The 16426-nt window shown below is 45.3% G+C and overlaps 1 protein-coding gene across 1 annotated transcript in view; it reads left to right on the forward strand.

Moving 5' to 3' along the window:
* The first annotated feature begins 2187 nt into the window (after nucleotides 1-2187).
* The window catches only part of MBOAT2 (membrane bound O-acyltransferase domain containing 2), a 235240-nt gene continuing 221001 nt past the window's right edge, over nucleotides 2188-16426 (forward strand). Inside the window, exon 1 of the mRNA XM_044290289.1 lies at nucleotides 2188-2608. Within this exon, the coding sequence (XP_044146224.1) occupies nucleotides 2537-2608 (72 nt within the window). The 5' untranslated portion in view covers nucleotides 2188-2536. The remainder of the gene's footprint in view (nucleotides 2609-16426) is intronic.

Raw genomic sequence — 16426 nt, forward strand, 5'->3', positions numbered from 1 at the left:
GCTTCCTCCAGCAGGACATGGAACAATCCTTAATCTATACCAGCAACGTTGATGGCATAGATTTAAGTCATTTTGTATGCCACTTTGCTTTTCTACATCTGTCAGCAAAGTGGCGTGAGTGGCGAAAAGTCACATATTTTGTTGCAAAATGGCTTGCAAGAAAATCTGGGACCGATATATGCCACAAAAGTGGCATATATCAGTTAGTAAATGGCCCCCATGTGCATATACCCTTAGTGAACCCTTAGTGAACTCCTAATAGGGACAGTGACTAATATGTATGATGACTATGGAATATGCTGGTGGTATAAAAGCAACAGAAATAAATCAGTCTAAGGCCTCATGCACACGAACGTATTTTGTTTCCGTGTCCGTTACGTTTTTTTGCTCCGTGTGCTGTTTGCACCGTGTGCTGTTTGCATCAGTATGTCCGTTCCGTAGCCCCGCAAAAAAAATAGAACATGTCCTATTCTTGTCCGTTTTAGGTATTGTTTAAATGGATCCGCAAAAAAAAATAAAAAATACGGATGGCATACGGATGTCATCTGTTTTTTTTGTTGCAGATCCGCAAATTACATATGGTTGTGTGCATGTAGCCTAATTCTGGTGGTGTATTTTTGCGCTTTTTTTTTCAGCCTATTTATATAGGTGCTCCTTTTTTATGCATTAATTAGGCGCAAAAACATTCTAATTTTGACTCCACTCCAGGGGTGGCGTAGTTCTGCTCGTCTGCTTTGTGTTTTGCCATGTGACAACTTTGCTAAAATAGTCGCATCGTTGGGTAGACATGCGCTTTCTCACAAACACAAGGCTCTGTGAACATGACCGTAGTTTCAGTCCGCACTGATCCGCATTTTTTGCTGGTCGGATGCAAACCCATACATTTCTATGGGGCTGCAAAAGATGTGTACAGCACACCGTGTTCCACAGCCGCGCAAAAAAATAGAAAATGTCTTATTCTTGTCCGTTTTGCGGACAGCAATAAGCACTCTTAACAGAGGGCAGGATGTACTGATCCTTAAAATGCATAATGAACGCAGCCGGTATCCGTGTTTTGTGGACCGCAAAAACTCATACGGCCGTGTGCATTAGGCCTTAATGTATATATGGCTACAACTTTTTTTTATATCTAATATGCAACTTTTTTGCCTAATTTGTGAGCCAACCAAAGAGTATTATTACTATTATTATTAATACCAAGAGTATTCTAATTGCACCCGATCCACCTGCGCCCTGACGCATCGCCTAAGGGCTCATGCACAAGACCGTATGTATTTTGCGATCCGCAAAAAATACGGATGACATTCGTGTGCGTTCTGTATTTTGCGGAACGGAACAGCTGGCCCTTCATAGAACAGTACTATCCTTGTCCGTAATGCGGACAATAATAGGACATGTTCTATTTTTTTGCAGAATGGAAATACGAACATACGGAAACAGAATGCACACGGAGTAAGGGCTCGTTCACACGAACATATTTTGCGTTCTGTATACGGACCGTTTTTTGCTTTTCGCATACAGTCCGTGGCTCCGCAAAAATTATGAGTCCTGTCCTATTCTTGTCCGTTTTGCACACAAGAATAGGCATTTCTATAATGGGCCTCCTGTTCCGTTCCGCAAATTGCGCAAGGCACACAGGGGCGGCATCCATTTTTTTGCGGACTGCAAAAAACGGCACGGTCGTGTGAACGAGCCTTAACTTGTGTTTTGTTTTTTTTGGCGGACCCATTGTAGTGAATGGTTCCGTATACAGAACTAACACGAAAATACTTTGTGTGCATAGACCACATGAGCCCTAATTCATAGCCTGCTGTGCGACTCATTATAAAAACTATGCAGAATAGTGACAGGCTAATCCAATACGCCAGTCTAATCTCACTCTAAAAAACAGACGAGCGTGAGAAATAACCCCCTATGTGTGTAAGTCTGCACATTGCAAACCTCAATGTATTTTTTTTTTTCAGATAAAAAATCCTTAAAAAAAGGGAAGAACGTGCACGCGTCACGCCCGCAGCAGAGACCCTGAGCTGTGAGGACAGGAGAGCGGCTGCTGTGATTTACAGAATGACAGTAAGAAAGAATGTGCTGTCTGGGCTTCCATACATGAGGGCTTGCAATGTCCCAGCCCAGCGCTCCCTCCCTCCTCCCTGTAATTCTGCATTCAGTGCACTGTGAGGAGGTGCAGGAGGCTGTGGCTTTGTCATCTCTGTGCCTGGAGAGACTGCTGGATGTTTGCATTACAGTCGTTGCTGTTATTCATGATGTGAGCTCAAGTGCCAGCACTTTATACATTTATATCTTATTTTATTTATTTTTAGGACCCCCCCCCCTTTTTTTTTTAATACTGTGGGGAGGCAGCTCATCGCCTCCAATTTGCAGGGAGGTGGGGGGGGACGTGTTAGTTTGTGCACCTCTCTGGATCCACCGTGGCGAGGATCCGCAGCAGTCAGGGTCCTTGTTTTCTCTTGGGAGTGAGTGGATTACAAGGTGAACATCTTCAGCATCATCTTGCTCGTCTTTCATTGGAGGGATTGCCATGGCTACAAGTACCACGGGCTCCACGGTGCTGCTCCCCCTCAGCCATGCAGTGCAGCTGCCTATAGACCAGGTAAGAACATGACTGACGGCTGGCCGGCGACAGGGGACAAGGGGGGGGGGGGGGGCGGTGTCAAAGAGGTCAGTTGCACATGAACGTAGAGGTTCCTCACCAGTTCCTGGCTCTGCGTCTCTCAGTGACACTGGTGACCTCTCATCTCCTAAACATGTAGCGCGGCCCTGGGCTGCAGTCCACGCCGACGTATGATGTGCGATTCAGATGCGACTTTCTTATCATTCGTAACTTTCTTCCGCTCTTTCTGAGCTACATGGTGACTTTATGACAAGCACCGAAGTCGCTCATAGGTATCGGATGGTAACATTTTGCAGGGTATAGTGCTAATAATTTTTTTTCAAAAAGTAACATAATTATAATTTGCACATTTTATCTTGAGTCATGGGTCGCTGAAGGTCTCCCCTGATTGTGTAGGCTTTTATGGCGTGCGGTCAACTTTTTACGGATGCAGAGATGCAGAAGTGGTCAACCAGACCTAACCTATAAATCGACAAAAGTGCCCGTCACAAGCCTACCACAAAGCTGACCCACTCTCAGGTGGAGTCCATGAGAACATCATTATTTGCATCTACTTTGGGTTGGACTTTTTGACTTATAATGGTAGCGTTGTGCCAACGTGATCACACACGGACTGGTTAGGATGGTTGTGTCAAACCGCTTTCTACCTGGAGATAATTTCCATCTAAACAACCAGAAAGGTTCTTCATATTTTTAGAGCTTTTAGTTCGTCTATGATATTACCTGTTGTAGCTTTTTAGGCTTTGTGAGTCATTATCACTATTTTTATGACAGCGCCGTGGCTTTTATCTGTATGATGTTGAGACAAAATCGTATGTGTTATTGTAGAGTTATTATGGCAGCAGTGGGCATTTATCCGCTGGAACAATTATCATTTTTGAGTATAATGTTCCTAAAAATGTGGATTATTGCACCTTTATTCACTTTAGTAAGCATGGAGAAGACCGCAGTGCTCACAGGAGCGCCGGTCACTTCTCAAACAGCTGATCTGCGGGGATCCCGGGTGTCGGACCCCCTCCTATCAGATACTGATGACCTAGCCAGAGGATAGGTCATCAGTTTAAAAATCTTGGAAAACTTAATTCATCTCTATAGGACTGTCGGAAATAGCCGAACGCTGTCTCATAGACTATGAATGGCGCAGCAATGCACATCTTTGACCACTTATCCAGAACAGGCCTCAGGACCACGTATTCTTGTGATTCGTGTTAGTCCCATCGATCGAACATATATTTATTGCCTGTCCTTGACATAGGCATAGCCCCTTTAAGATGCTCATAGATGTAAGAAGTGTTAGGCTACTTTCACCCTAGCACTGATAATACAACCTTCAGCCTCTGTTATGAACGGATCCGGTTCTATTATCTGTAACATTAGCCAAGACGGATCCGTCATAAACTCCATTGAAAGTCTATGGAGGACGGATCCGTTTTCTATTGTGGCAGAGAAAAAGGATCCGTCCCCATTGACTTTCATTGGGGGTCATGACGGATCCATCTTGCTCCGCATCCCAGGACGGAAAGAAAACCGCAGCTTGCTTTTCGGTATGGGAACACAACCAAACGGAACTGAATTTTGGAGCACTCCGTTCTGTTCAGTTCAGTTTTGTCTCCATTGACAATTAATAGGGACAAAACTGAAGCGTTTTTTTTTCCCCGGTATTGAGCCCCTATGACAGATCTCAATACCGGAAAACTAAAACGCTAGTGTAAAAGAAGCCTTACCTATGGTGCAACTAATAACTACGCATTGTTTGGTTCTGACCAGTCAGAATATTCCAGTCTGAACACTTTTACTGAAATGTATTTTTACCTTTTCTCTGTACTTATCAACAATTGTAGTGTTCTCACACTGATCCTTGCAAGGACCACATGAGAATATCCGATGTGGGACAATGAGAGGTAATGATTTTTTCCACCACTATACGCTAAAGTGTTGTTCAAACAAGGCAAACATGTCCTTATGAAAACCTAACTGGGGGAAGAAAATCATTACATCTACGTCAGAGGGACAGTCTGGTCAAAACTGAAGGTCAAGGGACAGTCCGGTCAAAACTGAAGGTCAATGGACAGTCCGGTCAAAACTAACGTAAGATCTGTAGGGGCGGAGCATGACACAAGCATTCAAAGAGACAATCCTTGTGTCATGGTCTCTGCCCCCTTAGGCCTTGAACCGAGGATAACGCAATGGCATAGTCATGATTACTGTATAGCAGAAAAATTGTCTTTGTTGCCCAAAGCAACCAATCCAAGTGCAACAATATCATAGGAAAGCTAGGCCCGAGATTGATGCTATGGGCAACAAATACAGTTTCTGTTTTCGTTCTGAATTCCGTTAAAGGGGTTTTCTGAGATTTTAATACTGATGACCTATCCTCTAGATGGGTCATCATCATCAGTATCTGGTCGGTGGGGGTCTGACACCCGGGACCCCGTCGATCAGCTGTTTGAGAAGCCACCAGTGCTCGCAGTAGCGCCGCTGCCTTCTCTCAGCTCGCCGAACACAATTCCATACATTGTATAGCGACGGTACTTGGTATCGCGCTCAGCCCCATTCACTTAAATGATTCAGTCTTTTTCGGCCTAGTGCTTTCCAGATGGTACCCAATTGGCACACGGGCCCATTAAAGTATATGGTGCAGTTCACACATCATAGGTTCTGCCCAGACCGATGGTCCTGAACTCGTATCATACTCCATTCTTCTCCATGTTCCTTTCAGTCAAGTGAATGGGTCAGAAATAAAGATGGATGCCACATATGTGTCCACATACATCCGTGTTTTATAGATAGTTATTGGAACGGGCGTGTGCCAATGCCATTTTCCTATGTTAAACCTTACGACTCACGTTAATTACTAATATGTGCTGCTGGCTCTGTTCTCTTCTATTATTTGACCAGACGCAGACAAGCATTGGCCAGGAGCTGTTTGTGCCCAGGAGGGCATTGATCGTCCATGCGGCAGACATTCACAGCCGGGAAGTAGCGTGCTATTGAGCTGCTCTGCTAGGTACCCTGAATTTCCTGGATGTCTATTGTCTCTCCCCTGCCTGGAAAGTAGGACGCATCAACCACAGCAGGTGCAGCAACTTTTACACTAAGGCCCCATTCATACATTCCGGATATCAACTTTATTTCAGCTGTATCAAATCTGCCTGCAGTGCAAGTGTATTGGGTTCCTGCAGCCCTGTTCACACGCACCAGAAAATATTCCATGAATACAGTATGTAGCATGCTCTACTACATATTGTCACAGATTCCACACAGAAAAGCTGGCACGTTCGCCCAAATGGGACTAGCTCTTGTGTGGAACGGCGACACATCAAACTGTGGATCCTCAAGTTGGATTTGATTATAGTGAACATACCCTTAAGCAAGAAAATTCACTGTTAAACCAGGCATAATGCCTTGTAGGTCTAGTTCCGATGAATGTAATGATACCTTTCACTTAGCGATCCATTGCTTCACTCTGTGAAATAAGTTCTTTTAATTCATATGCAAATCAGCAGTTAAAGGGAACCTGTCACCGGGATTTTGGGTATAGAGCTGAGGACATGGGTTGCTAGATGACCGCTAGGACATTCGCAATATCCAGTCCCCATAGCTCTGTGTGCTTTTATTGTGTAAAAAAAAACTGATTTGATACATATGCAAATTAACCTGAGATGAGTCCTGTCCCTGACATCTCAGGTTAATTTGCATGTGTATCACCCTTGCTCCTCTTGTAGCACCCTTGCTCCTCTTGCTTCCTCTGCCAGCCGCTCCTTCTTAAGCGACAGGGCCAGGTGACATGACTATGCAGGAACTTGGCTCACAAAAAAATCCTCTCCAGTATGATCCTCTCCAGTTTGTATGTCCTCTCCAGGGACATACATACTGGAGAGGATCATACTGGAACAGACTCATGGCTTGTCTTCTGGCAGACTTTAGCACAGGAAGCCACCTGCTGCATTTACAATGTTGTGACTAATTACAGACGTCATCAAAGCAACTCAGACTGCCACTTCTTCAGTATTGCCACTCTATTGAAGTGGTAGTCAAAGGTCACTGGGCAGACTAGATGGGCCAAATGGTTCTTATCTGCCGACACATTCTATGTTTCTATGTTTCTATGTCACAAGGACGTTGGTTGCCTTGATGATCATTGTTTGCTAAGTGCCACCCACTACTGTGGAGTTCTGGAGGTTGCTGACCCCTGGACTACAAAGGGATCCTGTCAGATGGATATTGCTTTCCAAACTGCCCGGAGTACCAGACCATTCTGCTCCCCATATCCCCAATGGTGTCCTTAATTGCCTCCTCTGATGGTTTATTTCTCAGAAAATGTTAGTCACCACTTGCGCTATATTTAAAATGAGTAGTTTGGAGTCAAGGAGGTGGAAACCTTTAGACTGGAAGTCAGCCTGTGCTCAAATCCTACACCATCAGTATTGATTGACGTTCCTGAGGACAGGGATCATCATCAGCAGACCTCTCGAGATCTCCTTAGAGATGTCAACCAACACTGATAAGGCGAGATTTGGACACAGGAAAGCTGGCTTTCAGTCTCAAAGTCTCCTTCTTGACCCCAAACCATACTTTTAAATATGACTGTGACCAGTGATTAAAGTGCATTTTCTTAGAAATAAATCATCAGAGGTGGCAATAAAGGAGACCATTGGTGACATGAGGAGCAGAATGGTCAGGAAACTCCAGACAGTTTGGGCAGCAGTATCCATCTGACAGCTTCTCTTCAAGGAGACAACACCTGGGAGGCGCACAGGGTACCACATGGAGTGCAATATGGTTTTGTACTGTGGACCTGATTCACAGTTCATGTACCTCTCTGTATACCTCTGTGTTTTAGCCTTCATCATATGTTTCCTCTCTCTTTCTCATATATTCACTGTTCTTACATAGAAGGTTCTTCATCCCTGGCTGTTTAAAGGGTTAATATTTGTATTGATCATTACACATAGCAGATATCTTAGATACATGAATGTAACATTTATGTAGTTAGGCGTGTCGGTGTAGATAACTACCCATGTTACACATTTGGTTATTGACCGGTGGTTATTTTTATTGTGGCCTATGGTACAAAAGAGCTTGGTGTCTAGCAGCCCGAGTCAATAAAAGGTTGTGCAGTGGGCTGATCACCTCGTCTTCATTTATCGTTTACTAGAAGAAAAAACATGCAATGGGAACAAACAGATTTTTTTGTTTTAGGTGGGGGTGTTAAAGAAATAGGAAACATGCCTAGAAGTGCATAAAACACAACATTAAAAAACACAAAAAAATCACAATGGTCAATGCAATGTATGCACTCATCTTTACTGTACATCTGCGATGTAACATGGTGCTACTGGATCCACTTGAGGGCAGTGTGTTGGGGGTGTCTTAAGACTTTCCTACATGGGGATGTCTGAGATGGTGGGGACATAGGCATAGCAAGTTATGGGCACCATAATTTGGATCCGTAATTAAATCAGTTGTGTATGAATTCACGAGTAAAAAAAAAAAATCATCTAAGAGGTAAAGTATGAAGGAGCCCAGTGCTGTTCCTGGGGTTCACATAACTTCACATCATCATAAAATGTTCAGTTACCCCGTATAACCTTAGTCGGCAATAGGCGGACCACATAAGAGTCAGGAATTATAAGAATTCCTAGAATCAGCGCTCATTGTCTGAATGGCCCTGTACTGGGAGGCTTGGAGTACAACACTGTGCCTATATACTATATGCAGTGCACAACGAGCAGGACGTAAGTGAGTTTAAAGTGCAAGAGGACCGGTCTCCCCCTGACATGCCTCTTTTAATAAAAAAAATTCTAATAACAATTCTGAATATTTTTTTCTTATAGCCCTGCATTATTCATTATTCTGTTATTCCTCCTAGAAAATTGTAAATAAATTGACAGCCGAGTGTCGCCAGTTAGGCCTCATGCACACAACCTTATGTATTTTGAGGTCTGTAAAAAACAGATCCGCAAAAAATACGGATGACGTCCGTGTGCATTCTGTATTTTGCGGAACAGAACAGCTGGCCCCTAATAGAACAGTACTATCCTTATCCGTAATGCGGACAATAATAGGACATGTTCTATTTTTATGCGGAATGGAAATATGGAAACGGAATGCACACGGAGTAACTTCAGTTTTTTTTTTTTGTGGACCCATTGAAATGAATGGTTCCGTATACGGTCCGCAAAAAAAAAAAAAGGAACGGACACGAAAAGACAATACGTTCGTGTGCATGAGGCCTTAGGGATGTGTTCCTATGCAGTCTGACAATGTCAGGGCTTTCAGTATCAAACAGAGTAGGGGCACACCCCAAGGACAAGCAGTTGTCAATGTATTCATGGAGGAATAACAGAGGAATGACACAACACAGCTCTTTCACAACGAATACAAGCTGAAGGGGTGTTTTTCATATTTTTTTTTCTATACGTTGTTGCTTCGAGGCCATTGAGGGGAGAACAATCTGTAGCCTGGGATATGTAGAGGAATTGGCAGCGACAGGTGTACATGGGGACATGGATGTACGTTGTGAAAAGAGTTGGAAAATTCTGAGCCCTAATGCTATAGTATGCTTTCCATGCCTGAACCACTTCTTCTACGGGAACAGATGATGTTGAGAAGCTTCAAGAAAATCGAATTTCCTGTGGTTACCTCTAGAGCTGTTGAGAAATCTATAGATGACTATTTATGGCGCAGGTTAGGGTTCACATGAGTTTCCCATCCATTTACATCTTTGCTTTTAGCAAAATGGCCTCCATTGGTTTGATTGGGATTTAATTTTCACCATAAAATCAGTTGTGGTCATGGGTCCATTCTTGTCTGATTTTGTCACATTGACTTTCAGTGTTAAAAAAAATATATATATGTTTTTCCATTGTGGGGATTTGCTCTAGGTAGTTAGGATAAGCGGGCGCAGTACTGAGTCAAAATACAAGTTCGTTATTCAAACTTCAGTGTTTATTCACACATGGTGTCAATGGCAAGTTAATATAACAAAAAGTCACCTTGGTGGCAGTTCTGCTTCAGAGAGTCCAAATACAGGCTTTAGGCGGCCTGTTCCCCTGATACACGGGTCTCAGCTCTCCAGCACATCACAGGCCTCAGATCCCAGAACACAGATATGGCTTCTGAGCCAAGCTGCCTATTTAAGGACAGCCAGGTGCTGCCAAAATCTGGTCTGGTATTTGACCTCACCTGGCTGTAAATCAGCCCAGCAGCACATGCTGGGAGGAAAATACATGTTTTCCCAGACCAAACCATTCACTGTGTCACATACCCCCCCCCCCCCCTTTTGCCCTTTGTTCAACCCTGAGGGGGTGAACACTTGCCAATGTACCTGGGACAGGGCATCCGCGTTTCCCTGTAACCGGCCTGCCCTGTGTTCCTCTGAAAATGTAAAGTTTTGTAGGGAGAGAAACTATCGGGTTGGCCTGGCTCATCCACTTGAGAGGAGATTGGTCAGTCACCAGGCGGAATTTTCTCCCGAATAAATAATAGCGGAGAGACTCGAGTGCCCACTTGATAGCCAGACACTCTCTCTCCACTATACTATACTGGGTCTCAGCTGAGGGGAGCTTACGGCTGAGGAAGACAACGGGATGCTCCTCCCCCTTGACTTCCTGAGACAGTACAGCACCAAGCCACCTAGCTAGAAACTTACTGTCCACGGTCGGTACCAGAACCAAAACCCGATCACCCGGGTTAAAGATCCGGACCCAAGCCTGCTGATTATAGACCCGACTCTGGGCTCGCTGAGCTGCCTCTATATGCTCCCTAACAAGAGGCAACACAGTCTCTATCCGTTCTTGCATCTGGGTAACGTACTCAATGACACTTATGTGGAGTGGGTTGTTGTTCCCACGCCTCTTTGGCTACATCCAAGAGACCGCGAGGGTGTCTGCCATATAGGGTCAGAACCCAGTAGAAGCCTGGGGTACCTCTTGCACTGTGAACATGAGATGGGGCAGAAGAAGTCCCAGTCCTTCCCATCTTTAGCCACCCCCCTTTTCAACATATTTTTTAATGTTTGGTTAAACCTTTCTACCAGACCATCCGTTTGCAGATGGTAAACGGACGTCTGTAGCTGTTTTATGTGCAGCAACTTACAGAGTTCCCTCATCACCTTGGACAAAAAAGGGGTCCCCTGATCGGTCAGAACCTCTTTAATCTCCATTAACTCCTTAGCTAAGAGTTTGGCCGATGTATGTTGCAGTGGCACCGCCTCAGAGTACCGAGTGGTGTAGTCTAGGATGACTAAGATATGTTGGTGCCCTCTGGCGGACTTCGGTACAGGACCTATGACAGTGATGGCGAACCTATGGCACGGGTGCCAGAGGCGGCACTCAGAGCCCTCTCTGTGGGCACCCGCACTGTGAAAAAAGTCTATGGTGTACCAATAGGCCTTAGACTTTTCCTGCCATTCATCAGCTCAGGGCGCACTATGAACAGCACAGGCAGGGCACTGAATGTAGGCAGACTATTATAGCTAAATGATAAAGTACATGGAAGACTGTATTGAACTATAGTATTCAGGTTAAATTGCTGTGTTGGCACTTTACGATAAATAAGTGGGTTTTGGGTTGCAGTTTGGGCACTCAGCCTCTAAAAGGTTCGACATCACTGGCCTATGAGATCCATATTCTGTCAAACTGGTACCTCGATAATCGGGAGAGTAAAGAGTACTAGGGGACTACAGAAATGTGGCTGGGGGCTAGTTATCTGTCAGGTCAGGCAAGACTTACAAAACTCTTCTGCCTCTCTAAATATGCTGTCCCAGTAAAACCGCTGTAGTATGCGATCCTGTGTTTTCTGCAACCCCAGGTGACCCCGAGAATGTGTTGGTAGGCTAGATCTAAGATGAGTTTGCGATAAGCCTTGGCGACCACCAACTGTTTAATATTCTCACCCTGTAGTTGGTTTACCTGATACAGCATACCATGATGAACCACAAAACGGGATAAAAACCGACTCGGCCCCAGGTTGTTGTGGTTCACCAGCAACTATTAACATATTCTCCCAGGCTCGGGATAGGGTTGGGTCCCAGTGTTGTGCGGTACCAAGATTACCCCCGGAGACATTGAGGACTGCCAAACCCGGCGGCAAGTCCTCCACATCTCCCACCATCACACTCAGCGGGGTTGTCTCCCCCTCTTCCACCGAAGTGGCGGTCACCCCTACCGCTGGCCCTTCGGCCTCGGGTTCCCAAAGTTGTGGTTTCCCCCCTGAGCAAGGCCACTCTGCTGGGGTTACCCCTGTCTCATGAGTATCAGTAATTCTCGTAGCAGGCCACAGTGCCAGGAAGCCCGGAAAGTCTCTCCCTATTATGAGTTCAAAGACACCAGCGCGGTGGGGTAGTCTTTTAAGTCTCCGTGGATGCACATCACCCCGACTTTCCGGCCAGTATACTCAGTAGACCACACCAGGGTAGCCCTTACTAGGATCACCAGACTCCCTGAGTCCAGCAGAGCCTCCGCCAGAGTGTCTCTCACTTCCACCTGGCACAAGTGATCTAGAGACTCTGGGGTAACTGTTGCACACAGCTTCCTGGCATATAGCGACTGACGGTAGCCATAGTTAGTGTCCATGGGCTCAACCCGATAGGGACAGTCAACCTTACATGGCCAGGCTCCTGACACCGCCAGCAGACTATCAGAGCCAGGTCCGCCGTGGGTACATCCCGGGCGGGTTTTATCGGCTCAAATCTCTGGGCCTGGGGTAGAGATTTCTGGGGTTTGCAAACCCCCCTCCCGACAGAACCCTCCTTTAGATTCCTGGTAGCTTCATAGTGTTCCACCAGGTCCACCATCTCAAGAGCATTGCCAGGAGACACCTGACCGATCCAGTGCTGGAGAGGGTATGGCAAAGCCTTCCAGAACATATTGGCTAACAGACGATCCAGCATAGGAGTGGGACTCAGCTCGTCAGGCTGTAGCCATTTTTGCAAGAGGTGAAGTAAGTAATTATACTGGGGTCTTGCAGGCTCTGCCGGGTTGAACCCCCACTGATGCACCCGCTGGGCCGGACCAACACATTCACCCCCAGTCTTGCCAGATCCTCACCCTTGACTTTCTGGTAGTCGGCAGCTTGATCGTCCGGCAAGTCGAAATAGACCTGCTGGGAATCGGATGCCAGGAATGGAGTGACGACCTCAGCCCACTGGTCTCAGGGTAGCTTCTCCCTTGTGGCACCATCACTCCCATCCTCAGCTCTGGCTCCTCCTGGACTCACTGCAGCTGTTCACATTTGGTTGTAAGCATGTGAAATCCTCCAGTCTATTGTAAGGTACCCTTTAATATACTTATATAGCCACTTTGTTGGCAGCATATGTGTGGTCCAATGTTGATCCAGTGTTCTCACCTGAACATGGTGCCTGTGATCCAGCAGTGGAAACAGGAACTAAAGATAATTTAGCATAGCATTGGGCTATTTGTTCTTTTGTTGTAGTTTTCCAATGAAGAGCCACTGCCATTAAAGGCTGTACGCAATACCTGCATCCAACTGAAAAGGACTGTCAGCTCCTCTCATCCAATTAGAAGTATTGAGAACATTGCCAGTGATGCTCATTGGCTGAGTAGCTGAGATTCAGAGCTCTCCACCCAATGATCCTCTCAGTTGTCCTTTTCAGTTGGATTCATGCACAGTACACAGTCTCTTATGACAGTGGTGCTTTAAAGTATCTATCCGCGAAGTACTTTGATGTCTTCTTTTATTGAAGTTAAAGAGAACCTTTCACCTCTCCTGACATGTTTGTTTTAGGAACTACTTGCATTCCCCATGTAATAACCATTCAGGAGCCTCAATTCTTATGACTCTCTGTTATGCCATTCCACTATTATTCCTGCTAGAAGTTATGAATGAATTGCTAGCAGTATACAATAAAGGTCCAGCTGGGTGTTACCTGTTGGGGGTGTTTCCCTGCACAGTCTTACACTGACAGCACTTGTTGGATAGTGTCAGACTGTCCAGGGACACACCCCCAACTGGTAACACCTATCCGAATCTTCATTGCAAATGGCTAGTAATTAATTCATAACTTCTAGAATGAATAATGGAGGAATGGCACATCATAGAGTCATAAGAATAGATGCTTCAGAATTGTTATTACACGGAGAATGCAAGTAGCTACTAAAACAGACATGTCAGGAGAAAAACATTCCCACAGTAGATTTTAATCCACAAAGCCAGAGAAGAATTTGGCAGAAGTAAAAAGTAGAAGCAGAAAGTTCAGTATGAATATTTCAGTGTCTATAGTCATACCTGTCAGCTTTGGACATCTATTAGGACAAAATAGGACACTTCTGCAGTGGCCGTCAAATGACCCAGAAAAGATCTTGTTTTCACTGAGCATTCACTCACTTGTGAGATCAGAAAATCTAGACGGTCTCGCAGAAATGTGGCTGATGTCTGGCGCCATGTTCAAGAGGGTGCAGAGCCGTCACTTGTCAGAAATTAGAAGAAGGGGTGTCACAATGCAATTAATGCTGGCCACCAAGGAGGATTTCTTCTGAATTCCTGTCGCTCAGTCCTAGTGGTGTCCCACAGGTCCCAGCATGTCATTAGTATGGAAAGGGCAGCATTGAGTTAATGATCACGCAATTTATCCACCTGGATAGCAGTCAGCAGTTGTCAGCAGTTTTCCTCTGCCAGCCCTTGCACTTTTTGTGTCACTTAGTGGAGGAGGCGGCAGGTGCGGGCATGACCTGCAGCAGGCAGGTGAGTGCTATCATATAAATGCAGGATCTTCATCCATTATATTGTGGTAGGAAAATTGTCTGTATGCTTCTTGAATTTAAAGGGTATGTGCATTTTTTATATCTTCTGTGATAAGTAAAGGACCTGTCATGTCACTATGACCACCCACTGAAATGCCAAAATAAAAAGGGTCACCATGAGAGGGAAAGTTGAAAAGCGTAATAGCATAGCTACAAGCCTAAGCCTTACCACACACTTAAAGTGTACTTGAGTTTTCAAAAAATGCTTACATGACAGCTGTGCTTCTTTGTACAATCATAACTGCTAAGGAACAGTTATGTTTGGACTTCCGTAATTTTTTTTCAGCCATATTCCCTCTTTCAGCTGCACAGCTGGATGCATTTCTCTCAGAAGCAGGGGTCGTCTCTCTTCTGCCAGCACTGTACTTCTGTGACATCCTTTCTCCTACTTCCCGCTATATTTGTTTTCAGCTCCGGTGCTCACAGAACAGATAACGAGGGAGAGATCACACAGAAAGGCAGGGCACTTCTGTGATGTTCAGAAGCGGTTCTTTTATCAGGCTCAGGATCTCAGCTAACTCTGACATGCCCCCACTTCCTCTGTTCTCAGGGATGGATCTTACCTGACAACAGGCAGCGGGCTGCAACTTAGGTGGAAGTCCACTGGCAGCAGCTCATGTGCCTGAGAACCCAAACAGATTGGGTAGTTGAAAACCAACATGTCCAATCCTTATCTCCCCTGATAATCTGCCATCTGGGGAGAGTCGGGAAGCCTTCATATACATTAGATAGTCAAAGGAATCAGCCAGCATGCATCTAATGTATATGGCCCAGGGTCAGAGTGGCCAGGCAGAATACCAGAGGATCCTCCGGTGGGCCTACAATCTGACAAAATAATAGATAACTTTTAGAGCAGAGCACCTGAGGCCGAAGATAATTCGGAGCTGACTAGGAACCAATAACCAGATATCTATCTGTGTTTTTCCCTTATTATTCCTGCTAGAAGTTATCAATGAATTGCCAGCAGTGTGCAATAATGGTCCATCAGGGTGTTACCACTTGGGAGTGTGTCCCTGCACAGTCTGAAATTGGCAGCACTGATTGGATTATGTCAGACTTTGCAAGGACACCCCTCCCGCCCCCCCCCCCCCCCCAACACTCTGCTGGACCTTTATTATCAGCTAGCAATCCATTCATAGATTTCTAGTAGGATGTTTCACGCTTTTTCTGACTCTGCCCATTCCCAGAGATTGGACTGACAGGTTATAAAAGTAGAAAATGGAGTCATCCCCTGCAATATGGAAAATGTAGCATGCAAAACGTCATGCAAATACCATGCTGATCAGTGCAAAGCTAGCTAAACCCAGTGTCTTAACAGCACGCTGCACCATCGCCTGCGCATGGCCCACCTCTAGGGTGCTGTAAGTGCACCCCTCCGACCTGTGTCTGTTTTATGATCGCCTGTAGTATTAGGGACAGTGACCATAAGCCATAAATAATAAATATGACACAGACATCACCCAGATGAGCCTGATAACCACCCCCCTCACAAAGCACACGTGTGTGGGTGTATGATAACAGATGCGTGTGAATTATTCAAGCGTGCAGCTAGGGGAGCAGTGTAAATTGTTTACATTCGTCATTATGGGTGATCACTTCTGGGATATATTGACTCTCAGTGTAGAATGAAATATTCTCAGCTTTCTACTATACTTCTGCTCCAGTTTCTCACCAGTTTGCGCTTGGCATCAGTAACTGGAAATGTTAATTACTTCGAGAGTCTGAAAACCCTACAGACGTAATCCTCCTCTCAGGTGAGGCTTTGTTGCAATTGTATCCCGTCTAACAATCTTCTGTGAGTTATCGTACAATTCTCTTTCCTGTCCTGTCCCCAGGGATGCTTTGCTAAAGTACCATCGCCAAAAAAACCCAAAAAAAAAACTCTTCAAGAAGACCAGCCTTCATGTAGATAGATTTTGCGGAACGGAAAACTCGGCCCATAGGTAGAACTGTCCTATCCTTTGCCATAAAACAGACAAGAATAGGACATGTCCTATTTTTTTCGGATGCAATGGAGCGGACATCTTTTGCT

This window comes from Bufo gargarizans, chromosome 4, assembly GCF_014858855.1.
Source record: "Bufo gargarizans isolate SCDJY-AF-19 chromosome 4, ASM1485885v1, whole genome shotgun sequence".
Classification (NCBI taxonomy): Eukaryota; Metazoa; Chordata; class Amphibia; order Anura; family Bufonidae; genus Bufo; species Bufo gargarizans.